Here is a 12,860-nt window from a genome sequence, read left to right as displayed (position 1 = left end):
GCACCGTTTGACAGGTTCGTTCGCATATCCATCTGCACGCCGCGGGCCATGGCCCCCCATCTTCACCGAAATTATGGCTTGAATAAGATAGCCTCATGCCGATAAAATTATGTAAAGCAGGTACGCCTTCAAGAGGAGGAGAGGATCTTCGCGTCGAGGGGTCATGATTACATGTACATACTGTACCTACCTGCAAGTTTGCGGGGAGCTCTAGCGACATGCACCCTTGATTCTAGAAGCTCCAGTGAGCCCCTACCAGCCTAATCCCCTATGAGATTGGGGCCGCTTCTCCATCCCATGTCCAAACGCGCACTAGGCTAGCTCGTCCTATTCTACAGCTTCTGTGGCAATATTGAGAGAGTATCGACTCCCTGGCTGCTTAAAATACAAAACTCACCGACGTCTCTGCTTGTGTGGTAACTTACTACCTATTTGCATCGCAAGATATATCAGGTTTTATTTATTCTTTCCCGCCTTCCCGTTCTTCATTCCATTCTACAACGGGAGCTGCGATGACATGCATGTTAATTTTATAAAGTGGATGTAGGTACATTTGATGTACAGTATGCGTGCCGAGTTCATGTACCTTTTTGAGCGGATAAAAGGAATTCTAACCTCGCGCCTCACACCTCTCACCTGCTGTCAAACGTGACCTGAGTCAAGTCCCACACGATGGCTGACGGAGCTCGAAGCTGCTGGTCTGGTGTAAGTTGGGCCATTATTGATGCCGCTGCATTATATCGTCCTGAGATCAGAGGCGCCATTTGGTGCTAGCTTGTTGCAGCTTCGGTAATTCTGATTCGAGTCGGCGCAATGCAAGGCGCGTCCGGTACGTATGTAGGTACATCAATAGGTGATATATGGAACAGCTCGGTCACTTTTTGCAGATGAAAGGGGGCCCGATTTGGTGGGAGGGTTTCCAGTTACTGGAGAAAGAGCCAGGGTTTTTCTGTCGGCTCGGAGTCTGCTCCAGTTGACTGGGTGGTCACCGCGATCTCATGGTAACATCGCTTGATTGCAGCTTTTGCCTGCCCTGGTTAGTACCTCGTGGTTTGGATCTTCATAGAGCATATGTAGCATGCCTGTCCGGCTCGCTTCCTATCCCCCCCCCATCCCAAAGTAAGGGTTCCAATAGGAAGGTTTAGCAAGGGGCGCCGTTTGCCATCGGGTCCTTCGAGCACTCCGTCCGATCTGGGCTACTAATACGAAAGCGAAATTGACCGGCGCGAAATAAAATCTACAGTTCAATGTCCCTTTAAAACCATCCCCAGTCCGCCCCTGCCCTGTCAACAAACTGTTGGAGGATCTTCTTGGTCTTGTTTCTGACTTCCACCTCTTCGTTCACTCTCGGCAGTCGTCCCGAAAACGAAGAACCCTTTGCTGGGCTTCTCTCAACACGCAACACACACCTTCCCGTCGATCCTTCCTCCCCGCCATTACCTCCAACCTTATAACTTTAATAATTTCCATATTTTGGGTTGTCCTGGACGCACTCATACCTGCTTCCCTCCATCTTCGTGTCGCTAGACTTCCGCGATCTACACCAACCGAAACCTTAATATAAACATCGATCTTCTGTCTCCGAACCCATTAAATAAAGCCTCCGAATTACACAAGAGGGCACGAGCTTGGTCCAATATCCCGCCGTACCCCCGACCAAAATCAACAGCCCGGGACTGTCAACCTAGACACCGCCCAACAATACTCGTGTGCAACTTGCGGAAAGAGACTGAGGCAAACAAAAACAAACCTCATCGCGCGCAATGTCCCTTGTGGGCAGTACGGCTTTCGCCAACTATGATCGCACAGCCAAATCGTCGGGTGCCCCACTAACAACGCCATCATCGCACGACGGCATGGCAGGCACTAGCGATCCAATGGAGGAGGTAGCGGCGAGCGAAGCCACCAAGACGAACGGCACTTCTGTCACCGATGGCGAGAAAAAGGCCACGGATTCTGGCGACAGCGAGGAGGTTGAGCTACATAGACGTGAGTCTCTCGTGCAAGGTCTGGCACGTCGCTTCACGTCTCAGTCCAACGTCGCTGGCGCACACGGCGGCAACCCCTTCTTAGAATCCGCAGAGGATTCTCCCTTGAATCCCGCGTCGTCTAACTTCAAGGCACGAACATGGGCCAAGGCCATCGTGGATATGGACAAGGCTGGCTTCCGCAGTGCTGGAGTATGCTTTCAGAATCTCAATGTTCATGGGTTCGGTGCTGCGACAGATTACCAGAAGGATGTCGCAAACGTCTGGCTCGAGGTGGTCGGTATGGCCCGTAAGGCCGCGGGACTCGCCAAGCCTCGAAAGATCGACATCCTGCGAAACTTCGACGGTGTGGTTCGCAAGGGAGAGATGCTGGTGGTTCTGGGTCCTCCAGGTTCTGGATGCTCGACATTTTTGAAGACGATAGCTGGCGAAACTGATGGCATCTATGTCAGCGAGGATGCATACTTCAACTACCAGGGTGTCCCGGCTAAAGAGATGCATACGCACCACCGGGGTGAAGCTATCTACACGGCCGAAGTGGATGTGCACTTTCCCATGCTCACAGTTGGTGACACTCTGACCTTCGCCGCCCGAGCTCGTGCGCCACGTGAGCTCCCCGCTGGAGTGAACAGAACGACGTACGCGAACCATCTGCGTGATGTGACCATGGCCATGTTCGGCATATCCCACACCATCAACACGCGCGTTGGAAACGAATACGTGAGAGGTGTCTCCGGAGGCGAGAGAAAACGTGTGACTATTTCAGAAGCTGCTCTCAGCCGCGCACCTCTGCAGTGCTGGGACAACAGCACTCGGGGTCTCGACAGTGCCAATGCTATTGAATTCTGCAGGACCCTCCGCATGCAGACCGAACTCTTTGAGCACACCGCCTGTGTTTCGATATACCAGGCTCCGCAGAGTGCCTATGACCTGTTTGATAAGGTTGCAGTATTATACGAAGGCTACCAGATCTTTTTTGGTCGCGCCAACTTGGCCCGACAATACTTCATTAACCTTGGATTTGATTGCCCCGCTCGACAAACAACCCCTGATTTCCTCACCTCGATGACAAGTCCTCAAGAGCGAGTAATTCGTTCTGGGTTTGAGGGCAGAGCTCCCCGTACGCCTGAGGAATTTGCTACCGCCTGGAAGAACAGTGCTGAGTATGAGGCTCTTCAAAAGGAAATTGAAGACTACAAGAACGAACACCCCCTGAACGGACCCGATGCTGAGGCATTCCGAGCCAGCAAAAGACAAGCACAGGCCAAGGTTCAACGAGCAAAGTCTCCGTATACGCTGTCCTACGTACAGCAGGTCAACCTCTGCTTATGGCGTGGCTTCCGTCGGTTGATTGGAGATCCATCCATCACTGTAGGCTCTTTGATTGGCAATACAATCATGGGTCTCATTATCGGCAGCGTTTACTACAACTTGCAGCCTACCGCGTCGAGCTTCTTCCAACGTGGAGCCCTACTCTTCTTCGCCTGTCTCACCAATGCCTTTGCCTCTGCCTTGGAAGTAAGTACTGCCAAAAACTGCCAAATCCCCGGTTCAGCTGTGTTATATCGACTAACTTTGAATTGATAGATTCTTACCCTCTATGCTCAACGTCCCATTGTCGAAAAGCAGAGTCGTTACGCAATGTACCATCCTTCTGCCGAAGCCGTCGCCTCTATGATCACAGATTTGCCGTACAAAATCATGAACACCATTGTCTACAATTTGATCTTGTATTTCATGACCAATCTTCGGCGCGAGGCTGGCGCATTCTTCTTCTTCCTGTTGATATCGTTCTCCGTCGTGCTTGCGATGAGTATGATCTTCCGAACAATTGCTTCGTCCTCGAGAACATTGTCACAGGCTATGGTACCGGCAGCTATTCTCATCCTCGCCCTGGTCATCTTCACTGGTTTCGTCATTCAAATCGACTACATGCTCGGCTGGTGTCGATGGATCAACTACCTCGATCCGCTGGCCTACGCATTTGAGGCTCTCATGGCAAACGAGTTCCACGGCCGGCAATTCACGTGCGATGCTGAGCTTCAAATCCCCGCTCCTGTTTATCCTTACGACAACCCTAACCTCACACCGTTGAATCGCGTCTGCAATGCTGTGGGTTCGGTTGCTGGCCAGAGCTTCGTTGATGGTGATGCCTACATTGCCAAATCTTTCCGTTACTATTGGAGCAACCGATGGCGTAACTTTGGCATTGTTCTTTGCTTCATCACCTTCTTCCTCCTCACCTATATGTTGACGGCCGAGCTTATTTCTGCGAAGAAGTCCAAGGGTGAAGTGCTCCTTTTCCGCCGAGGCCACAAACCTGCCCAATTCAAGGAGAAGAAGGGTGACGACGAGGAAGGTATGATGCGCGTTGGTCCCACTGCAACGAATGAGAGGGCTACTGCAACCGGCAGGGACAGTACCGCCATGATTCAGGAATCTTCAAGCGTCTTCCACTGGAGCAATGTGTGCTACGATGTCAAGATTAAGAGCGAAACACGCCGTATTCTCGACCATGTGGACGGATGGGTCAAACCTGGCACGCTTACTGCCCTCATGGGAGTTTCCGGTGCAGGCAAGACCACCCTGCTGGACGCCCTTGCCAGCCGTATCAAGATGGGTGTGATTACTGGTGAGATGCTTGTTGATGGCCATCTTCGCGACAATTCATTCCAGCGCAAGACTGGCTACGTTCAGCAACAAGATCTTCACTTGTCTACTACTACAGTTCGCGAGGCCCTGAACTTCTCCGCCCTTATGCGCCAGCCCCGTGAGACACCTCGCGCCGAGAAGCTTGCCTATGTGGATGAGGTTATCAAGCTGTTGGATATGCAAGAGTATGCCGATGCTGTTGTTGGTGTCCTCGGCGAAGGACTTAACGTCGAGCAGCGGAAGCGCCTTACCATTGGCGTAGAGCTTGCTGCTAAACCTCCGCTGTTGTTGTTTGTCGACGAGCCCACCTCAGGTCTCGACTCCCAGACGTCATGGGCTATCCTGGACCTTCTCGAAAAGCTCACCAAGGCGGGCCAAGCCATTCTTTGCACTATCCATCAGCCTTCTGCTATGCTTTTCCAACGCTTCGACCGGCTCCTTTTCCTCGCCAAGGGTGGCAAGACCGTTTACTTTGGCGATATTGGCGAGAACTCTTCGATTATGACCTCGTACTTCGAGAAACATGGCGCACCTGCTTGTCCGCATGATGCCAATCCTGCCGAGTGGATGTTGGACGCTATCGGTGCTGCTCCCGGAAGCCAAACGGAGGTCGATTGGTTCCAGGCCTGGCGCGACAGCGACGAATACGCCGATGTTCAGGCTGAACTGCAGCGCCTGAAGGATGAGGCCTCGAGTGGTCCACCGCCTACCGAGGACCAGTCTTCATACCGAGAGTTTGCCGCGCCTTTCCCCGTCCAACTCAAGGAGACGACCCATCGTGTCTTCCAGCAATACTGGCGTACACCAAACTACATCTACTCCAAAGCCCTTCTCAACACACTTGTCGCACTCTTCGTTGGTTTCATCTTCTTCAATGCGCCCAACACGGTCCAAGGCATGCAAAACCAGATGTTCGCCATCTTCCAACTGCTTACTGTCTTTGGTCAAATGGTACAACAAACCATGCCTCACTTCGTTGTCCAACGTGATTTGTACGAGGTTCGAGAACAGCCCTCGAAGGTTTACAGCTGGAAGGTCTTCATGCTCTCCCAGATTATTGTCGAGCTACCTTGGAACACCCTCATGGCTGTCATTATGTACTTCTGCTGGTACTATCCAGTGGGCCTGTACAGGAATGCTGCGGCGGCTGGACAGGTCACTGAACGAGGTGCTCTCATGTTCCTACTTATTCTGGCCTTCATGCTCTTTACCTCGACGTTTACCGACATGATTATCGCCATGTTCGAGACAGCTGAATCGGGCGGTAACATGGCCAACGTCCTTTTCATGCTGTGTCTGATCTTCTGTGGTGTCCTCGCCAAGCCCGATACGCTGCCCCGGTTCTGGATTTTCATGTATCGCGTGTCTCCTTTCACATACCTCATCAACGCCATGCTTTCGGTATCCATCGCGAACACCGAGGTTCAGTGTGCGGACAACGAGTTCCTGCAATTTGAGGCACCGGCGGGCCAGGACTGCGGTACCTACATGGCGCCGTGGATCCAGGGCGCTGGTGGTTATATGCAGAGCAACACGACAAGCAGTTGCAACTTCTGCCCCATCAAGGAAACAAACAAGTACCTAGAGCAGATTGGTTCCAGCTACGACGACCGATGGCGCAACTTCGGCATCATGTGGGCCTTCATCATTTTCAACGTCTTTGGTGCCTTGTTCTTCTACTGGCTCATCCGCGTGCCCAAGGGTGCCAAGAAGGAGAAGCTCGGAAACAACAATTTCCAGAAGACAAACTCGAGAGCTTCGAAAGCCTCCAAGGCTGATGGAAGGTCTCTCAAGACGACGCCGTCGCATGTGGCTGCACCAGCTTCGAAAGCCGGGCCTTCCACCGGCGAGAAAGAAACAAGCGCCGCTTGAGGGTCATGGTCGCCTCCCTCCGCCCTGACTATGGGCTAAATTCCTCTCTTGCATATTAATGTCCTGGATCTATATCTCTGTTTGGCAGGAAAATCCTGGACCTGCATGCCTCACGTCTAGTACATGCCTAGGACGAATTCTAAATTGTGGGCTAGTTGGACGAATGTTTGGTATGCATATTGGTAATTCCCTGATCGTTCGTGTCATTGGGGAGAATTTGGTTATGTTAATTCTCTTCTCTTGCCAATAGAATATGGTATATAGCAATGTCGCAAGCCTACAAAAAGTAATAGATTCCTGTCTCCCGACTACAGCATTGACACCCTTGTCGAGTAGAGTATTGAATGGTCCGCATTAGAATTCGTGTCATGCTGTGTGCAAATAGTGAGAATGATGGCTCTTTGAAGATACCGATGTTGCCCAGAGCGCAAGGGGCTTAGCCAGATTGCCTTTAGTCGATGAAGATTCGGGGATTCCTGGTAACGCAGCCAGATTGCCATTCTTAATATTCAGCGGAGGCCTCTGCCTTGATTGAGATGGCAATGTCGACTGCGGACGCCGACTTGATTCCCTCCCATTGGCCCTAGACATCTGCCTCTCGGAGTTTGAAATGCCTTGATGAGATGGGACTTCTGGGGACCGTTTGGACAGTAGAGTCCGAAGGTATTCGTCTTTCCGCCGCTTCAGGTTCGCTGTCATCTCTAGCAAACGATCCTGATCAACCTGAAACTTTTGAGACATGTCACGGGAAAAGCTGCGGGAAAGATTGGCCTTTTCTCTACGAAGTAGATGATAGTGAATCGTCAGACTAAAATGTCTTGGTGCTCGCCGTTTGGGCAAGCTGTGCAAGCTGTAAGTGGAATAAAAGACTCATCTCGAGCCATCTTAACTCTTCCTGATGCTTTTTGGTTCTCTTCTCTGCCCAAGGCCATCTCATATTTCGGAAAAGTCGTTTGGTATTGAGAGCTTCCAAATCGGCAACGCTGACACTGCTAGCCAGATTGTCTTGAGCATCTGAGCCGATGGGTCTGTAATTTGATGGGCAATACCCTGGTACAACGTCTCGCACTTCCGCCCAAGCGGTTCGATCTCTCGCTTCCCGGCGACATTGAGGACCGGTGTTCTGTTTTCCTGTGTAGCCAGCGCATCGGCCTCAATGAGGTCTTGCAGCTGTTTCAATCCCGAGGCTGTTGTGCCCATTTCCAAAGCAATATCCTGCAGTGTATGGGGTTTATTTACAATCTAGTATTGCGAACTCATTTAATCCAAGAGAAATTCGAAATGTCCGGAGCAACACCCAAACGCGAACCTTGGAGGAGGCCAACCCCTTGCCAAGTAGCCCACCAGCGTTTCAAGGTCAGCTTTTCAACAACTTCAATCCCACCTCGATGCTTCATGTTCATGTGCGGCACTGCAATTGAGTCCAGTCACTGCTCAATTGAAGAGCGGCCACCGCCACTACTGCCCAAGATGAAGAACCACAGCATAGCGTTCGTGGCCGACTCCCAGGACAAGCGGCAGGTTCGCCGCCGCCTGACCCGGCGCATCAATGTCAAGCCGGCCCGCATCTTCGTGCCCCAGCACCCGGGCGAGACCCCGGAGCACCATTTCCCCCAGCAAGCCGTCTACCGGATCCAGAACCCGGGCCCCCGCTTCGTCAACCGCTACGACAGCAAGGAGATCCTGATGGTCGTGGGCGGCAGCGCTCTCAAGGCGGGCTACGGCGACGCCACCGCCGGCTGCAGCTTCATCTACAAGGGCGGCGGCGCCGCCGACGGGCCCGTGAAAGCGACGACGACACGTTCCCCTACATGAACGACGGGTCCTGCCGCGACGTGGGCGGCATCATCACGTTCCGGCTCGAGGACAAGGGCCCCGGCGGCGAGGCCGTGGACCCTACCAGCAACCGGGCCAAGATGCGGGCCGTCATCGCGGCGCTCGAGTTCCGCGCCTGGGCCGACGAAGGGGTGGCGGTCCATCGTCGTCGCCACGGACCTCGAGTACGTCGTGCGCGGCGCCACCGAGTGGCTGCCGCGCTGGGTGCAGCGCCGGTGGCGGAAGAGCCGGGGCCCCGGCCGCGTCGCCAACCGCGACTTGTGGGAGGAGATGCAGGGCATCATCGACCGGCTGCGCGAGAGCGGCACCGAGGTCGCCTTCTGGTACATCCGCCCGCGCGGGAGGCGCCAAGAAAGAGAAAGGCGGCCTACCGCGAGCCGGAGATCTGCACCGAAGAATTCACGAGGTTTTGTGAGATCGACATGGAGTTATGGTGAGAAGCTGGTTGGCTAGGAAGAAAACTCGTTCTATGGGCTCTAATGCTTCAGACTGCGGTTCTGCTAGTCTTCTACTGTTTTGTATGATAGTGTGTATGGAAGTACGGGGTGGGCAGGAGAAAACCTTGTTGTGTATATTATTTGTAATTACCAGTGTCTTGGATACCTTTTCGAATAATTAAGATGTACTTACACCCATCCAATTTTCACGTTGGATCTGATGTGGTCAGCCCTGTAGTCTGCCCATCTGCCGGCATCCGGCTTGGCATGGACATGGGGTGGAGCAGTTGTGCCGATTTCATGATGACGAAGCTTGCGAAACCGCCCGTTCACAGCCCCAAGTCTAGGCTTGCCACACCCCGGGTTTCTTGGGTCTAGAAACACCATGAGCTTGGCTTGTATCATCCCCCAACGATGGATGCTGCTCATAGCCTCGGAGCGGGTGGCCGTGATTGGTCGGTGCAGGATTGACCCATGACCGCAGATGGCAGGTACTGGGCATCATGACAGCATTGGAGAAACCTTAGATTAACCATACCCCCCGTCATAGCGACTACTGGATTGGCCGCATAGCCGTGTTTCCCTACGAGTCAACTGTGCCACACACACTAGACACCCAGAGAGAGGGCTCCCGAAGGAACTCTAGGAGTGTCTTGCCTTGTCTTGAAGTCGTGTAGCTCTGAAGCTGTCAATCATCCCGACAGTATCCTGTTTTTTTTTCTTCCACTGCGCCAAGATGACTGGAGCTTGTGCTGCGTAACACTGTTTCTCCCAATCTTGCTCAGCCAAGAATCGCTACGTAATACTGCTTCGACGTTTGCATACAAAACAATGCCTCGCATCCAACGTCCAAACAGCATTCCTCCCAATATTCTCATTCAGATATAGAACTTACATCATCCTGTTTTCGATCAAATCAAGTCTTGGCTTCACCACAATCAACAACATAAACCGAATCAGCTCATACATCTGCCAGACAACTAGATCTATCCATCACGATGTCTCAACTGGCCGCAAGAGCCGCTAGCACGGCAAATGTAAGTTCCCTTGGAAAAATTCCCTGCTCTAATTATGCCACTTCATTGCCAAAGCGTCTTTTGCTAACTCCCCTTCCCCTCTTACAGCTCTTAGCCCGCCAATACTACAACCAACCTAATGGGCGCACACGCCGCAACCGGCTCGCCCGCGGTGCCATTGCCGGCATCGTCATCGCCGCCGTCGCCTTCCTCGCCTTCCTGCTCCTAGTCTGCTTCTGCTGTCGGCGACGGCGCAGAAAGGCGGTCGCACCGCCCCAGACCTACGGCGGCGGCGGCTACCCGCCACCACAGCAAAGCAGCGGTGGCATGGGCGGCCTCGGTGGGCTACTCGGCAAGTTCTCGGGTAGCAAAGGAGGAGGAGCCCAATACGGCGGCTACAACCAGCGGCAGCATGCGCCGCCCATGGGACATGTCGGTGGCCAACAGGGCGGCTACGGATACGGGCCCGGTCAGGAGGCGGGCTACGGCGGTGGTGGCTACCCTGCCCAGCAGGGTGGTGTGGCGCCACCTCCCCCTACGTATCGTTGAAGTTCAGCGAGCGACTTCTAGCGGGCGCGAATGAGTTGTAACATGGGACGCATACGAAGACCGGGCAACCATCACATGCCTAGTTACCCAAGGAAGGTATGGAAGGAAGGTGGACGTGGTAATATTCTACAACACTGTATAATATGATACCCATAACGAATTTAATGACTGATACGAAACTCTCTTGATCCCCATTAAGTGCTACTGAGATCATCTACCGTAACCGAGTCTTCACCATTACATTGAGCCTCACTTTCTCACAAATGCTTATAATGACCTGGACGGTCGTGATAATCGGAGAAGACAGAACAGTTAAGCAATCTTGAATGTGTCCACATATTCCCAGTAACCAGGAATTTATGCACCGTCGTACCTCTTTACTAATCTAATTCGCCAAATAGTGTGAGGATAACCCCTCACGAACGAGTAACCCTGACTTCAAACAGACATTTGGCCCCTTTTCCAGCGCCGCGACGACCTGCTCCGCCACCACGTCGTGTATGGGATAGGTCGGGTGCAGGCTGTTCAGCCAGAAGTACTCGTTGACTGGGACGCCACAGGCGGGATCCAAGGTATCCAGGTTGGGCGTTCCACTACATTAAGAAAACGCACGAACGTCGAGAGTTAGCAAACGAACTCCAAACCGGATATAAACCAGTAGATTAGGGGGGCGAAGGACATTTGCGACGTACTTCTGATACGCCTCGCAGAACGCTGTCGTGTTCGCGTACCCCGCCGTCGCCTCGTACGCCGCCGGCCGATCCAGGACCTGCGTGAACAGCGCGTGAACGTCGAAAGCCCAGACATTCGCCGCATCTCCCCCCTCTGCCGTCGCGTTCGCGACAGCGAGATCCGCGGCCAGTTCCGCGGACAACGCGTTAAACGCCGCGATGTCGGCCGCCTCTCGCTCGACAGCCGTAGTACCCTGGCCGAGCGTCAGGGGGCTGCGGTCGACGGGGCGGGACGTTGAGGAAGACGAAGTTGCGCGCCCCCGTGTCGCGGTAGAGCGTCTGGACGACGTCAGCGTACGCGGCGAAGATCTGGCGGTTCAGTGCGGCGGTGTCGTCTTGCCAGTACGAGTTGCCGACGTCGTTGATGCCGATCCAGAAGGCGAAGAGGGAGTCGGTCCCGGACCATTGGAGTCCGTTTTCGTTATTGGAAGAAGAAGAAGAACAAGGTGAAAATGAAGAGGCAGATGAGACGGAGGAGGCGTAGGTAGGTAGGAAAACGTCTTGGACCTGCTGCTTGACCGACAGGACCGTGGGCAGGTACGGCTTCACGAGGGCCGAGTCCACCGTCGCGCCGCCGACGGCCAGGTTGTACGTTTGCAGGAGCGAGGCGTTGTACTTGACCGTCAGGTAGTCGACCCAGTTGGGCCCGTTGGAAGACGTGTAGCCTGGGTACGCCGGGTTTCCTAGCGGGTTGGTCGGGGAAGGCTGTGTCAACGTGTGATTGAACCCTTTTTTTGTCCCCCTTGGTCAGCTACTTCTCATGGATCTCTTCACGACAGGGGAAACGACGCTGTTTGCTGACCTGTTGTTGTGTAACTGTCACCACTATTGTTCCGGTCAGTACATTTATCTATCTGGCGGTTTGGATGGATGAGTGAGTGAAGGGGGGGCGAGTTGACGAACAATACGAATGCATGTTTGATCCCATTCCAGCCTGGCCAGTCAGCCGAAGCCGTGCATCTGGGATTTAGCTGCGAGGGAGCCGACACTGCTCCCGTAGCCAGCAGAGCTAGGAGAAGCCGTGGTCGAAAGACGAAAGACACCATCCTGCTGATTGATACTCTTATAGACTGAAAGGCAATCAAGCTCTATTATTTTCTTGAGAGTGGAAAATAGAAACAGAAAGTCATGAAGCGCACAGCAGGACTTTCAAGACCATCCGAACGCATACCAGGCTGTCATATATGAATAGCTATGTCACAGCCCCCTATATTGATGTACGATGGCGAGAGGGGAAATGAGCTGCGTATTGCTGGCGCCCCACGACTCTGGACCGGCCCCAGCAGCCTCCGAATTCGATCTGCCTACCCACCGACAGCGATCTCATTTACACTTGTACGGAAGGCTGATGATACCCACCTGCCATGCAGAAAGCCTCCCAAATACGTACGCGCCGAATTTGGGGGCCAGGCGGACTGATACGCCATGTTATGTACTACCTACTACATGGATCTCACAAGGTAGGTAGGCTACACTTCACTTGTAAGGCCCTCGAGGGAAGCTCAAGTCCCTTTCGATACAAAACCGAGCCACTGGCCATCAATCTCCAGACTTCGTCGTTTCTCCGTGAAAATGGAGTTCCGGCGGGCTCCCAAGTCACGTGGGCGGAGCGAAGTTCTCCGTGTATTGCCATGCAGACGTGGTGGACGTCATCACCCCAATTACCTCGCGGAACGGAGCGAAGTGTTCGGGTAGGAGTGATCACGAAGGGTGTTTGGATGGGTAGTAAAGCTTAGACTATCATTATTGGACCTCTCCTTATTACTTCAGGGGCAGGGC

At 53.4% G+C, this 12,860-nt stretch overlaps 4 protein-coding genes across 4 annotated transcripts; 3 read left to right on the top strand and 1 right to left on the bottom strand.

The window, feature by feature from the left end:
* Positions 1 to 1,763: 1,763 nt before the first annotated feature.
* On the top strand, positions 1,764 to 6,512 carry PG994_006425 (uncharacterized protein; the record flags this gene model as incomplete). The annotated part of the gene is made up of 2 exons (XM_066857834.1): positions 1,764 to 3,506; positions 3,576 to 6,512. The coding sequence occupies 2 exons, from the start codon at positions 1,764 to 1,766 to the stop codon at positions 6,510 to 6,512; spliced, it is 4,680 nt and encodes a 1,559-aa protein (XP_066717103.1).
* Positions 6,513 to 7,793: 1,281 nt separating this feature from the next.
* Positions 7,794 to 8,785, top strand: PG994_006424 (RNase H domain protein; the record flags this gene model as incomplete). The annotated part of the gene is made up of 2 exons (XM_066857833.1): positions 7,794 to 8,204; positions 8,258 to 8,785. The coding sequence occupies 2 exons, from the start codon at positions 7,794 to 7,796 to the stop codon at positions 8,783 to 8,785; spliced, it is 939 nt and encodes a 312-aa protein (XP_066717102.1).
* Positions 8,786 to 9,783: 998 nt separating this feature from the next.
* On the top strand, positions 9,784 to 10,350 carry PG994_006423 (uncharacterized protein; the record flags this gene model as incomplete). Its single annotated transcript, XM_066857832.1, has 2 exons — positions 9,784 to 9,822; positions 9,910 to 10,350. The coding sequence occupies 2 exons, from the start codon at positions 9,784 to 9,786 to the stop codon at positions 10,348 to 10,350; spliced, it is 480 nt and encodes a 159-aa protein (XP_066717101.1).
* A 385-nt stretch (positions 10,351 to 10,735) lies between these two features.
* Positions 10,736 to 11,843, bottom strand: PG994_006422 (family 16 carbohydrate esterase; the record flags this gene model as incomplete). The annotated part of the gene is made up of 4 exons (XM_066857831.1): positions 10,736 to 10,943; positions 11,043 to 11,257; positions 11,316 to 11,764; positions 11,837 to 11,843. The coding sequence occupies 4 exons, from the start codon at positions 11,841 to 11,843 to the stop codon at positions 10,736 to 10,738; spliced, it is 879 nt and encodes a 292-aa protein (XP_066717100.1).
* Positions 11,844 to 12,860: the final 1,017 nt, after the last annotated feature.

The sequence above is a fragment of the Apiospora phragmitis genome, assembly GCF_038363925.1.
Source record: "Apiospora phragmitis strain CBS 135458 chromosome Unknown utg000006l:1.0-5683423.0:1.0-5690449.0, whole genome shotgun sequence".
NCBI classification, from domain to species: domain Eukaryota; kingdom Fungi; phylum Ascomycota; class Sordariomycetes; order Amphisphaeriales; family Apiosporaceae; genus Apiospora; species Apiospora phragmitis.
Note: the sequence above shows the minus strand (reverse complement) of the source record. Positions and strands in the feature narration are given on the sequence as shown.